The sequence below is a fragment of the Alnus glutinosa genome, chromosome 14 (assembly GCF_958979055.1).
Source record: "Alnus glutinosa chromosome 14, dhAlnGlut1.1, whole genome shotgun sequence".
NCBI lineage: Eukaryota > Viridiplantae > Streptophyta > Magnoliopsida > Fagales > Betulaceae > Alnus > Alnus glutinosa.
The window spans coordinates 15120980-15133302 of record NC_084899.1 but is presented as its reverse complement, the minus strand read 5'-3'; the positions used below and the strand labels follow the sequence as shown (position 1 = coordinate 15133302).

At 33.6% G+C, this 12323-nt stretch overlaps 1 protein-coding gene and 1 long non-coding RNA gene across 4 annotated transcripts; one reads left to right on the top strand and one right to left on the bottom strand.

Moving 5' to 3' along the window:
* Nucleotides 1-3402: 3402 nt before the first annotated feature.
* LOC133858124 (uncharacterized) lies at nucleotides 3403-6101 on the bottom strand. Of its 3 annotated transcripts, none has more exons than XR_009898442.1 (4): nucleotides 5952-6101; nucleotides 5809-5873; nucleotides 4954-5008; nucleotides 3403-3756 (listed from the first exon to the last, which is right to left on the bottom strand). It is a non-coding gene; the product is annotated as an uncharacterized LOC133858124 (long non-coding RNA). The 3 variants fall into 3 exon arrangements; XR_009898441.1 differs by having other exon boundaries at nucleotides 4954-4994; XR_009898440.1 differs by lacking the exon at nucleotides 4954-5008.
* Nucleotides 6102-7733: 1632 nt separating this feature from the next.
* LOC133856732 (uncharacterized) lies at nucleotides 7734-8147 on the top strand. Its single transcript, XM_062291782.1, has one exon. The coding sequence runs from the start codon at nucleotides 7734-7736 to the stop codon at nucleotides 8145-8147; it is 414 nt and encodes a 137-aa protein (XP_062147766.1).
* The last annotated feature ends 4176 nt before the right edge of the window (nucleotides 8148-12323 follow it).

Below are 12323 nucleotides of genomic sequence, written 5' to 3'. Positions count from 1 at the left end.
TACACAATTCTACCTTGAAAATCCAATTTCGTCAGGTTTCACAACTTTCACTTGTCACTTCACACTATACCTGATGCCTTCATTACACATTTTACACTGCCCAAGTAATGAAGTAAATCCATGCCTGATACCTTCATTACCTTGTAATTCGTGTCATCTTTAATTTTTTTTATTTTTTTTATTTTTTACTTCATTTATTAATTTTTTGGTAATATCTACTGGTAAAAAATGTTCTCTAGAGTCTCGTCTCTTCTGTCTCCCATATTATCTTCTTCTCTCCCCGTCTAAACTCCCACAGTGTTAGGTGTTTGACTCTTCCACACGCTCGCAGCCTCTCCTTTCTTTCCATTACAGCAACAACAACAACCTTCTGTTTCTTTATGGTCATGGTTAGTGGTTACAGTGAAGTAGATTTCGTTACTTGAGACCTGATTTGAAGAGAGCTAAGGTACATTCGCACAGGAGGAAAATAACCTTATCAACCGGCCATCTTCTTTTTCTTCTGTATGTCTAACCTCCCTCTAACCAACTTCACCGACCGTTACTGTCTCCGGTTAACCGATGACGGTAATGGTCGAAATATGAGATATTGGCACTTTGTCGGTGAAATTACCGATTTCACCGACAAAGTAGGGACGTAGGCGGAAAACACCCTATCGTCATCGATTCCCCCGATACCCACCCCTAGTTCCACCCGATGTGAGGGGGATTGTGTAATTGTAGTGTAAAACTGTTGTGTAAAAAAACGTACTCAAAACTATTTTACATTAATTTAATGAGCCACCCAGAAGAATTGATTTCTTTTTAATAGAGGAATCAAACACAAACAAAAAGAAATCTCTACCTTTTGTAAATATAAGTTCTCACCACAAGATATTTACTTTTTTACTAAAGCAAGCTTCTTTTTATATTGATTGTCCTTATTTTACTTTTGATTAAAGTACAATAATTTTTTATTTTTTTTATTGGTGTTGTTAGAGCACGAGCAATAGTTTTTCTTTAAATTTAGATAACCAAGTTACTTTTTGTTTCCATATTCAAATAAACTCTACAATATCTTTCATTATTCTTTCCCTATATCATTTAAATATTCTTACATACAAATGTCATGGGAAAGAAAGATGAAAGAGAAAGCCATTTAAATATTCTTTCAAATAAATGCTAGAGAAAAGAGAGAGAAAGGATAAAGTGTTTTTTTTTTTAATAAAATAATGGTAAAGGAAGCAAAAGTGCTACCCTAGATCTAGGGTGTCACTTTTGGTTTCCTTGGTTTTGCAATGGGAATTTTTTAGAACTTTTCCTTGTATTTAGGAAAATGAATGAGATTTAGGGAGTCTGATTCTAGCACTCTCAACAGCTTTCCTTTGATTTTCCATAAATTTGGTGAACAAAACTACTATTTGCTTTCTTATCTAAATATATTCTATAATAGCTTCTTTTATCTTTCCATATAACATTAAAATACTATTTATTTACAAAATACAAGTTCCTTACCTATCCTTATAGTTTTTACAAAATTTTAACATAATCCCCCATGAAAGACAGAGAGAAGAGAGGAGAAGGAAATAAATATTTTGTATTAAAATAATGGATAGATAAGCTATATTAAAGCTATAGGGAAGCTAATGTGCTAGCATACCCTATACTTTTACCCAATATTTAGGGGAAGTATAAGATAATTGTTGCATGCAAATTTTTTTTTTTTGTTGGAAAAAATACAATTTAGCCCCCTAAACTACCACTATTTTTCTGGATGGTCCCCCAAACTACTAAAGCTTGCACTCTGACCCCCCAATCTACCAAAACCTTTGAAAAAGACCCATTTTGATGAAATATCCTCATAATACTTCTGCCACATGTCATTTTTTCAATTAAAAATTAATAAAAATAAATTTAAAAAATTTTTAAAAAAATCAAAAATTTAAAAATTAAAAGAAAATAAAAAAAAAATTAGAAAAAATAAATAAAAATTTAAAAAAATCTAAAAACTAAAAAAATCTAAATTATTATTATTATTTTAGAAAAAATATTGCGATCGACCGGAGGATGTACTGCTTCTTTCCAGCATCTTCGTTGGGCACAATGCACGCCTGCAGCTCGGCGAACTCGTCCCTGCCTCTCCGAACGTAGACATGGCTAATTTCCTATCATTCGATGTCTATGATATTTATCTTTCGAAGGTTATGAATGATTCCAATCTGAATTTTGTTTTGTTACAAACGACAAGCAAGTCTATCATCGTTGTGGAATACCTCGATCAGTTTTTGACGGAGAAATCAACGGTTGTGAGCTTGTTGTTGATGTTCATATCGATTTTCCTCTCTGTAATTTTTTGACATTCAAAACGTTGGCCAATAGCTACCTGGGGCTCAAGGATTACAAGCTTTTCTCCTAGGTGAAGGATATTTTTTAGAGCGGGGCGAACTTGAGCACGGTTGAGATCAGTGAGCTAATGATTACGAATCGAAACTTGTCAAGCCGGGCTATAAAATCGGTCATCACGGCGTTGCAAACGGACGGTGAACGGAGGGGTGTCGAGAAGATCGGGTCGCGGTTGGGAAATAATGCCACCCCAAACACCCATATTTTTTTAAAATAAAAATAAAAATAAAAATAAAAAATAAGAAATAAAATTTTAGTTTATTTATTTATTTTCAATTTATTTTAATTTTTTTTTAATTTAAAAATTTAAAAATTTAAATCTTTTTTTATTATTTTAATTTTTTCTAATTGAAAAATGACATGTGGCAGGGGTATTATGGAGATATTTCGCTAAAAGAGACATTTTTCAAAGGTTTTGGTAGTTTGGGGGGCAGAGTGCAAGTCTTGATAGTTTGAGGGGCCATCCAGAGAAATGGCGGCAGTTTGGGGGGCTAAATTGTATTTTTTTTCCTTTATATATATATATATATATATATATATATATATATATATATATATATATATATATATATATATATATATATTTCTTATATTTAAAGAACAAAACATGCTTTAGAGAAGCTGTTGAGAATTTAAGCGAAAGATTCTATAATTTTTACCAACTAGTCCACGCAACTTCTTACATGCTTTTTGTAATAATAATAATAATAATAAATAATACAAAGAAATTCTTACATGCTTAGATCACCATAAACTTATTTTTTATTATTTAATTTCCTTTCCCAATTCCACAATTATTGTCATTTTTTCCGCACTTCTTTTATCTAATGACGTGTAGGCCCCCAGGTGGGAGATAGATATGATCAAAGGCGACAGATGTGTAGAAATTGGGGCGCCTAAAACTAAAAGAAATTGACACTGTGACACGACTTGATTTTTTTTTTTTTTTTTGGTTGAAAACATAAAATGAGTCATCACAGTAGCATGACTACACGTCGCTCAGTCAACATACAGTACACATTCCATAACATGTACTTTATAATCAGAGTTACATTTACGCAGTGGATAACACATAATAACATTATCAACATAGCGGAAGGTACATCTATAAACAACAGTTAATTACAACAAAAGAGCCATTAATATGTCTATCTGTTTAAGACTTCTATATAGCTATTAATACGTACTAAAAGTCTGGCTCATAAATACAATTGTCACATGCGACACGAGCTATAAACAAAATCTACTAAAAGGCGGACAACCCATGGTCTAACCATTATAATTGTCGCGTCGAGCTTCAGTCATAACATCACAAGTACTATGCTATGACGTCTTTCATTAGATCCATTAAACCTGCAGTCAAAACATCAGAGTCTGTACGGTTGTGGGGTTAAACACATCCGCACAGGTGAAAGTATGAGTTCACTATCTCAATAGTAAAAGACTCACTAAGTGTACAACATACACAAACATAAATGCATGTGGAGTTCAATAGCGTTATTCACAAATTATTAAGTTCACATAACAACACATTATCAAGTACAAGTTACGCTATTCATCATACATTATATTATCACGGTTTTCACTAACAATATTCCATGCATACCATAAACAATATTTCACACATCTCACCAGTGCTAGCACTTCAATGCTAGGCTTACTGTCAACACCGCCCGTAAAGCTACGACCCGCAAGGCACACATTTCACGCGTACTAGCACTTCAATGTTAGGCTTACCACATATCTCAGAAGTGCTAGCACTTCAATGCTAGGCTTACCACATATCTCACTAGTGCTAGCACTTCAATGTTAAACTTACCGTCAACACTACCCGTAAAGCTTTGACCTGTAAGGCACACATCTCACGAGTGCTAGCACTTTAATGCCAAGCTTATCACAAATCTCAGCCAAGAGTTGCTACCCTATTGGCCTACCACTCATCTCAGCCAAGAACTACTACCCTATGGCCTACCATTGTGCTAGATACTACAACATTGGACTTACCATTTATCAACTTTCGGGTTCTCATAATACCAAAGCATCCACACTATATACATATCATCACATGTGTATTCCCAAACATCTTTCTTTTAACACATACCACATTCCATAACAAACTCATATTTAACACATAATCTCATACTACACAAATCACCATTCCAACTTCACGCTATTCAACCCCAAGCCATTTCAAGCATATTAATATAAACTTATCATCGCAATTCTCACAACTCAATCACATATATTTTTAACCACTATTCCATAATCATAAATACAACCAATTTCATCAACGTCCATTTATCATTACAATTCTCAATCCAAATATCTCACAAACTCATTCACATATATTTTCATGGATGTCTTCAATATCAATTCATTAACATATATCATATTCACAACACAAATCTCTTGCATTCTTCAATGTTAATTTATCAACATATTTTATTTTTCACAATATAATTCATAATTACATATATCAAATTATCATCATAGAGTTAACATCAAATTAAACTAAACATAGCAACTCATATAACTAAATTCCTAAGATCCCTCAGTGAGTAGAATACTCACCTAACTGCGCGGATATCAAGCTTAGGTCTCTCAGACGCCACCTTGCAATGCATCACTATGGATTAACACATTGCACTATTTAACACTTTAAATAATTAACACCCTAATTAGCATTTAGAATCGCTCAAGGCTAAATCGTTGGAAAACCCATAATATATATATATATATATATATATATATATATATATATATATATATATATATATATATATTTTAATGGTTTCAATCATCTACCATAAATTTTAGACACTAACTAAAGCTCAAACAATACTAACCCAAAGTATTCACTAAGGATTAGATATTAAAATCACTATTTAACTATTTACTCATAATGTTAATTACTAACCCACAATTAATCACACTAACCCATAAATTATTTTCATTAACATTTTTATACTAACATTAACCCTAAAATCATATTCACTAATCTTTTTACAATAATTACTAACTTATTAACTTGAATCATTAATACATTTAAAACAACATTAACCCATAAGAAAACCTTAGGGTTAACGTCACAAATACTATTTAAACTAAATACCTATAATTATTTATTTTTACTAACATTAGGACCTAACCCATCAATACTTATTTTAGAAAACCCATAGCTAATTGGGATGAATCATCACTATAACCACAATTAATCCACAAATTAACAATCTAGGTTTTAAACACTTTAAAACTCCAAATTAATTTAACCAATCAAATTAAGGTTTCTAAACTTTAAATCATAATTTATAAAACACTAGCCCAAACACAATATTATTATTAACCCAATAGCTTTTACTAAGGGTTAATCATATAAAAACTCAATTAAAATTAAATATCCAAAAGTTAGGGTTTGAGAAAACTCACAAAAAATTCCACCGAATGTAAATCCAACACTTGGAGAGTGTTTAGTAAGCTCCACTCAATAAATCCTAAGAACACATAAAATCAAACTCATATATCTTTAGATTTAATCTAAAATCTCAAAGACCAAGAGTTTACAAAAATACCTCAAATCAATCGGTAGAAACGTAGATCGGGTTTCGTAGATCACGTTACCGAAGTCGGATTGAAGATCGGACCGTTGGATCTTCGTAGATTAAGGATTTTCTATAAAAATCTTTAAGAGAAAAATAAGAAGAAGAGGCACTGCCTCTTCAGGAAAAAGAAAAGGCCATTCAGCCTTTTCTCTTAATTTTATTTTTTTTTTTGTAGGGAAGGGTGCAGGGTGTGCGCCCCACACTTTCTTTTATTTATTTATTTATTATTATTATTATTTTTTTAATGGCCATTTGGCCATCATGTTTTAAATGGCCAAATGGCCATTTTGTTTGAGTGTGGGGCGCAGTGCTCTTAATATATATATATATATATATATATATATATATATTTATACTTTTGTTTTGACATTTATTATTATTATTTTTTTAATTTCATTTTCTATTTTATTTTCTTTGGACGTAAAAATATTTTCTTGCATTTTAATAACACTAAATTAACCTTAGTCAATTATTTACTCAATTTTTGTATTTTAATTACTACAAAATGTCATGGACATTACAAACACCTTAATGGGAGGCATTCGACCACCCCCGGGCCTTAGGGTGGCCCAAAGGCCACCCCCAGGCCCTGGGGGTGGTCGCTGGCCACCTCTAGGGGCGGCTTCCCAAACTCCCATTTTTTATTTTTTATTTAAAAAAAAAAATTCAAAAATTCAAAATTTTAAATAATATAATAATAATAAAGTAATATTTTAAGATGAAGTGGCGAAAAAGCTAACGTGGTACTAATGGAAGTTGCGAAAATGGACAGAAAACTCACGGAGGGACTGATTTCAAATCCGCAAAAAACTTGAGCAGCAAAAATTGACTTTTCAAAAGTGAGAGTGATTTCAAATCACGCTTTTACTAAGGGATTTATCATAGATTTTTCCTAGAAAATTACATGTAACCCTCAAACTATTACTCAATTATTAATGTCCCTCCCAAACTACTAATCGTGTCAATATCTCTCCTAATGCCAACAAAAAGACAAAAATGAATATAAATTTTTTTTTAATAAGGCAAAAATATCATTATAAATTAGGGAAAAAAAAAAAAACTAAAACTAAAACTAAAAAAAAAAAAAAAAACTGATTTTTTTTTAAAAAAAAATAAAAAAACGCAAAATTTAAAACAAACGAAAAAGTTAAAAACCAGTTTTTTTTTTTTTTTTTTAAAAAAAAATTATAGTTTTTTGATTTAGTTTTAGTTGTTTTTTTTTTTTTTTTAATATTTTATGCTGGGTATTTTTTGTCACTAGGGGAGACAAATATTTTTTGATAATTTAAGGAGAGCCATTGATACAATTGATAGTTTTGTAAAAGATATTTACAATGAGATGATAGTTTAAAAAGGTTACGTGTACTTTTTCTTTCATTTCTTTTTTTTTTTTTTTTTTTTATATTCTTCTACTATAAAGTTTCTTAATTGGCTTAATTAATGCAAATATTATAGTAAATGAAATAAAGACGGAGGGCAATTTGGCAATCGGAAGTCCACTCCTCTGGACCGTCTCAACAGTTTATAAAGCTCCCCCTTCATTGCAGTAAAACGACGGGAAAAACATAAAATGGACAGAGAACAAGAAGACGTACAGTTTCTGTGGAGCTTCCCCCTTGTTTTAGTCTACAACGTCGTTTCTGTAGCGCTGTTATACCTGTGGGCCTATTATGGGCTGAACGGCGGGACTGGAACTGCGATTTTCATTGCTCTTGTGATCTTGTACTTGATTGGGTTCATATATATAAGCATATGCATCTGGCAAGCGTTATATCGGTGTTAGAGGATCCGCACGGGATTAAAGCCGTGATCAAGAGCAGGAGGTTGATAAAGGGCAAGATGGGTGTTGCGGTGGCCATCTTCTTCACGGTTGCTGCTTGTTTCGTAGGAGTTGAGCTGCTGTTTGAGAATTTTGTTGTGGCGAGCAGTAGTGTGAGTGGACGGAATATGGGAATTAGCATCCCAGTCGGAATTCTTTGCCTCTTCTTGCTATGCACGGTGTTTCTCTTTGGTCTAGTTGTCCAGACTGTTGTCTACTTCGTCTGTAAATCATATCACCATGAGAATATCGACAAGTCCTCGTTGGCGGATCATCTGGAGGTTTATCTTGGGGAGTATGTTCCTCTCAAGGCCAGGGATGTCCAATTAGGTGAAGTTCATGTCTAGCTAATTAACTCTTAAGAAATAATTAAAATTGTTATTTTGGAGCTTTACAGGTAGATTATGTATGGAGATTGACTAGGATTCCCATTTCTGTATTTTCTGTATATATATATATATATGATGTTAAATAAACGGAACAAAAGCATTTTTTTTTTTTCCTATTCTTTTACATGATATTTGATTGGCTTTATTATGTTTGTTTTTGTTGTTTTCTCAACCATGCATGATCTGACTTTCTATCACAGCTTCATTAACAAGAAATTTAGCCAAAAGGAGGAGAAAAAACAAGAAGAAAAAAAAAGAAAAAAAAGAAAAGAAAAAGAAACAAAGAAGAAAAAAAAAAAAGAAAAAAAAAAAGAGAGGGATCTACAGCCCTGTTCGATTTGGTAACTGGTGTCTCTAAATTTAAAAGATGTTAGAAATATAATACAGCAGGTCCAATGAAGAAAACAGGGGAATATTTTCCTAACAAAGAAAAAGACAAGGGTAGGAGGTGCTCATGAATCAATTAAGGGCTTCAAATGTGATACTCTGTAAAATTAATAGGGCGAATTGAAAGCTGGTATAAACTCCAATGTAATCACTTTGAACACCTAAAAATGGGATTTGGTGTGCCGTAGTTGAAATTTAATTTCGCTCTCTCTCTCTCTCTCTCTCTTTGTCATGAGCTAGCTTAGAATTAAATCTAAGCTGGTAAAAAATTATAGCACATATCGTATAGTTTTTTTAGAGCACGAATGTGACATTTCACATCATCTGACATTTGTGAATGTCACAAGGTCCAAATTGTTTCATCTTAATCGAATAAGCTTTGTAGGGATGAGAAATTACCTACTTAAGAAGAAGCCTACCCCTCAAGAAAAGACTAACCAATTTGTGATTATTGAAGACCAGACAGGCCCAAGCCCCCAAACAACGCAAGTACTCAGTGTCCCGAAGACCTGCTAACTCAACAAATTCATCCGCCAATTGCCTACTGTAACGTCCAAGATATTAAATAAGATTTTTTAATGCAAATTAGACTAATTGAGCAAGTGATTAAATAAAAAGTGAGAAAGAAGACTTAGAAAATTGATGTTGTGAGTTTTAATGAGTACTCGCAAGCGCACGAATCGTTTGCAATATAGTGTGTGCAAGTGCGAGGTCGAATACACAGGGAAATGGTTAAAAATTAGTATCTTGCTTAATCAACCTCATTCTAACCTAGTTTCAAGAGTTTGAGGGTTAAACATGCACAAAAAATGCTAAGTAAAGAGGAAGAAATGAAATATGTAAAAAGGGACTAAGGCTAAAGAATCTACCAAACCAAATCCGACAACTCACACTCTTGGTTTCCACTTGAACATCCAAAGAACATTAAGCTTAGGGTGTTATTCAAGTTTCTTAACCATCAACCTTAGAACCATTAAATGAATCCAACTTAAAGATAAATCACAAAGAGTACCCATTTGAAATCAAATCATCCATTGTATCCATTTAAAGAATAAATCACAATGGATATCATTTTTCAAACCGATAAAACAATGTATCCATCGGTTGAAACACATTAAATGTCCTATTTCTACCCCTAACCACATTCATTGCAAAAGATAAAGTATTTAAATGAATGGAACTTGAATAATATACTGATATAGTATTAAATATGCAAGTAGGACTACAAGAGTGTGAGTGTCATCAATGGAGAGGTTTCATTCTCAACCTTAGTTGAGAGTTCTAGCCTCCCATGACTAAGAACACCACAAAAGCTTGAAGAACAAACATGAAAATTGAACAAAAGCTTTACAAAGACAAATGTCTGAAGAAAAGAGGTACTGAAATAAACTACAAAATGCATGAAATTAAACCTATCTACTGCTCTCTGAACTCTCTCAACAGGGAGGCATGGCTATGGCTTCTATAGAAGGAAGTTAGGGCTAGAAACCCATGTAAAATGACTCCTCTAACCCCCTCTAGGGTTCCTCTCTTGTTAGAGACAACCAAGGTCACGAAACCAGCGTGTTCTGCTGCGAAAATTAGAGGAAGAACTGCTTTTTGTCATGGAGAAGCTCCTGATTGGGTGTTCTGGCGAGCTTCTGCAAAAGTAAGTTCTGGGAAATTTCGATCGATCGACTTCGGGCGAAATTCGATCAATATAATTTAAGTTCGATCGATCGAGTTCTTCAAAACTTCCGAATTTTCAAAGCAATTCCACATGAATTTTGCCATTCCTCACTTATTGACCTACAAAACATAAAAACACAAAAACTAATCAAAGCATCAGAAAATAACAAGGCTAAAGGTCTAACTAATGTAAATCAAAGGGTCCAAATACACAATATTTGGCACTCATCAAATACCCCCAAACTTACGTTTTGCTAGTCCCTTAGCAAAAACAAAATGGAAAACAAAATCAAAGCATGAAACATAAATTCTCTTTCGTGGGAGAAACGATTGCATTTAGCATATGCAACAAGTCTTTTAAACCCCTAGGACTCTCTAGTGGACGAGTGAAGTCTCGTAAGGGTTTGCCAGAAATGATACCCACAAACATTGAAGTACTGAATTATCAATTGAACAAAAATCATCATTCAAACACATGGTTCACATCATGAGTATATTTAACAAAATGAATATCATATTATCATGTTATCAAAAATCGATCAACTCATAGATGGAAAATTGAGACAACACATGTTCAAAAGTGTAAGGTGTGAATAACATAGAGTCATGGGGTTTCGATTTTCCTCAAAGCACATATATCCAAAAATTCGCAGGACTTCCATCAAATAACCAAGGCTTAACTTACATTTATTATTTTTGTGTCGGCTGTGCAATGCTTGACTCCATTAAGCTTTCTAATTGACCCATGTAACGAGTGTTGGGCCAGTGACTCTCAAACCAGATGGTTTTAGGGCACTGGATGTAAAAACATTCATAAGGGCTTAATTATTCAAGTCAAAAAGGCTACGAAGTCAAACTAGCCAAACAAACATCCAAGCTGAAATTCTCATCTTTTTACGCGAACACCCAATGCTTAATGAGTCAAGGGGCCCGGTTACTCAATGAGAAGTCAAATTGGTGATATTATTCTAAGCAGATTTTTTATTTTTTATTTTTTTATTATATATATATTAATTCAAATCTCATACCCCACAGAAACAATGCTAATGTGCTTGTGATAAACAAATTAAACATGTCAAGTCTCTCTAATCCAAAGATGAGTCAAAAGATCTCATATTTTAATGATATGCAAAATTCAACATGTTAAACAAACCAATGAGATGCAAACCATAGTAAGATGTAACCATGCTCAACTAACAATAAGGTATATTTTTTGGTTTTTTTTTTTGTTTTTTTAAGCAAGTATTAACAAAGCAAGCATTAAATGAAAACAGACAGAAATGTCTACCCCACCCCCAAACTAGAATGACACATTGTCCTCAATATGGCTAGAGATACAATACCGAAATGATGATGCAAGTTGGGCACACTGCAAGAGAAGCGCTCCCCCAAACTTGAATGGCAGACACTGTCCTGAAAATCACAACTAAAACACAAGAAATAAAATCAAATGATAAGGAAAAATGATGAGGGATGCCTCCCACAAGCTCTAAGTTTTCAGTCTTCAGCCAGACTTTCCATCCTGATGACAATCACTCCGAGTAACTCGGATCCTCTAAAAGGGTCGTCTCAACCTCCGAGCTCTGTAACTCAAAAAATGGTTTCATTCGTTGCCCGTTCACCTTGAACGTGCTGCCATTTTTTGGATCCTCAATCTCAATGGCCCCATAAGAAAACACTGAATGTACAATGAAAGGGCCTGTCCATCGAGATCGGAGCTTCCCTGGAAACAGATGCAGACGTGAATTGTAAAGAAGGACTTTCTGACCGGGCTCAAAAAATCGCCTCAATATGTTCTGGTCGTGAACCTTCTTCATCCGTGCTTTGTACATCCTAGCACAATCATAAGCATCATTCCTCAGCTCTTCTAATTCATTGAGTTGGAGCTTCCTCTATGAGCCAGCCTTTGTGAGATCGAAATTCAGCTGCTTAATGGCCCAATAGGCTCTGTGCTCCAACTCCACAGGCAAATGGCATGCTTTCCCGTACACTATACGATAAGGTGACATGCCAATCGGTGTCTTGAAAGCTGTCCGGTACGCCCATAATGCATCGTTCAACCGGAGAGACCAATCTTTC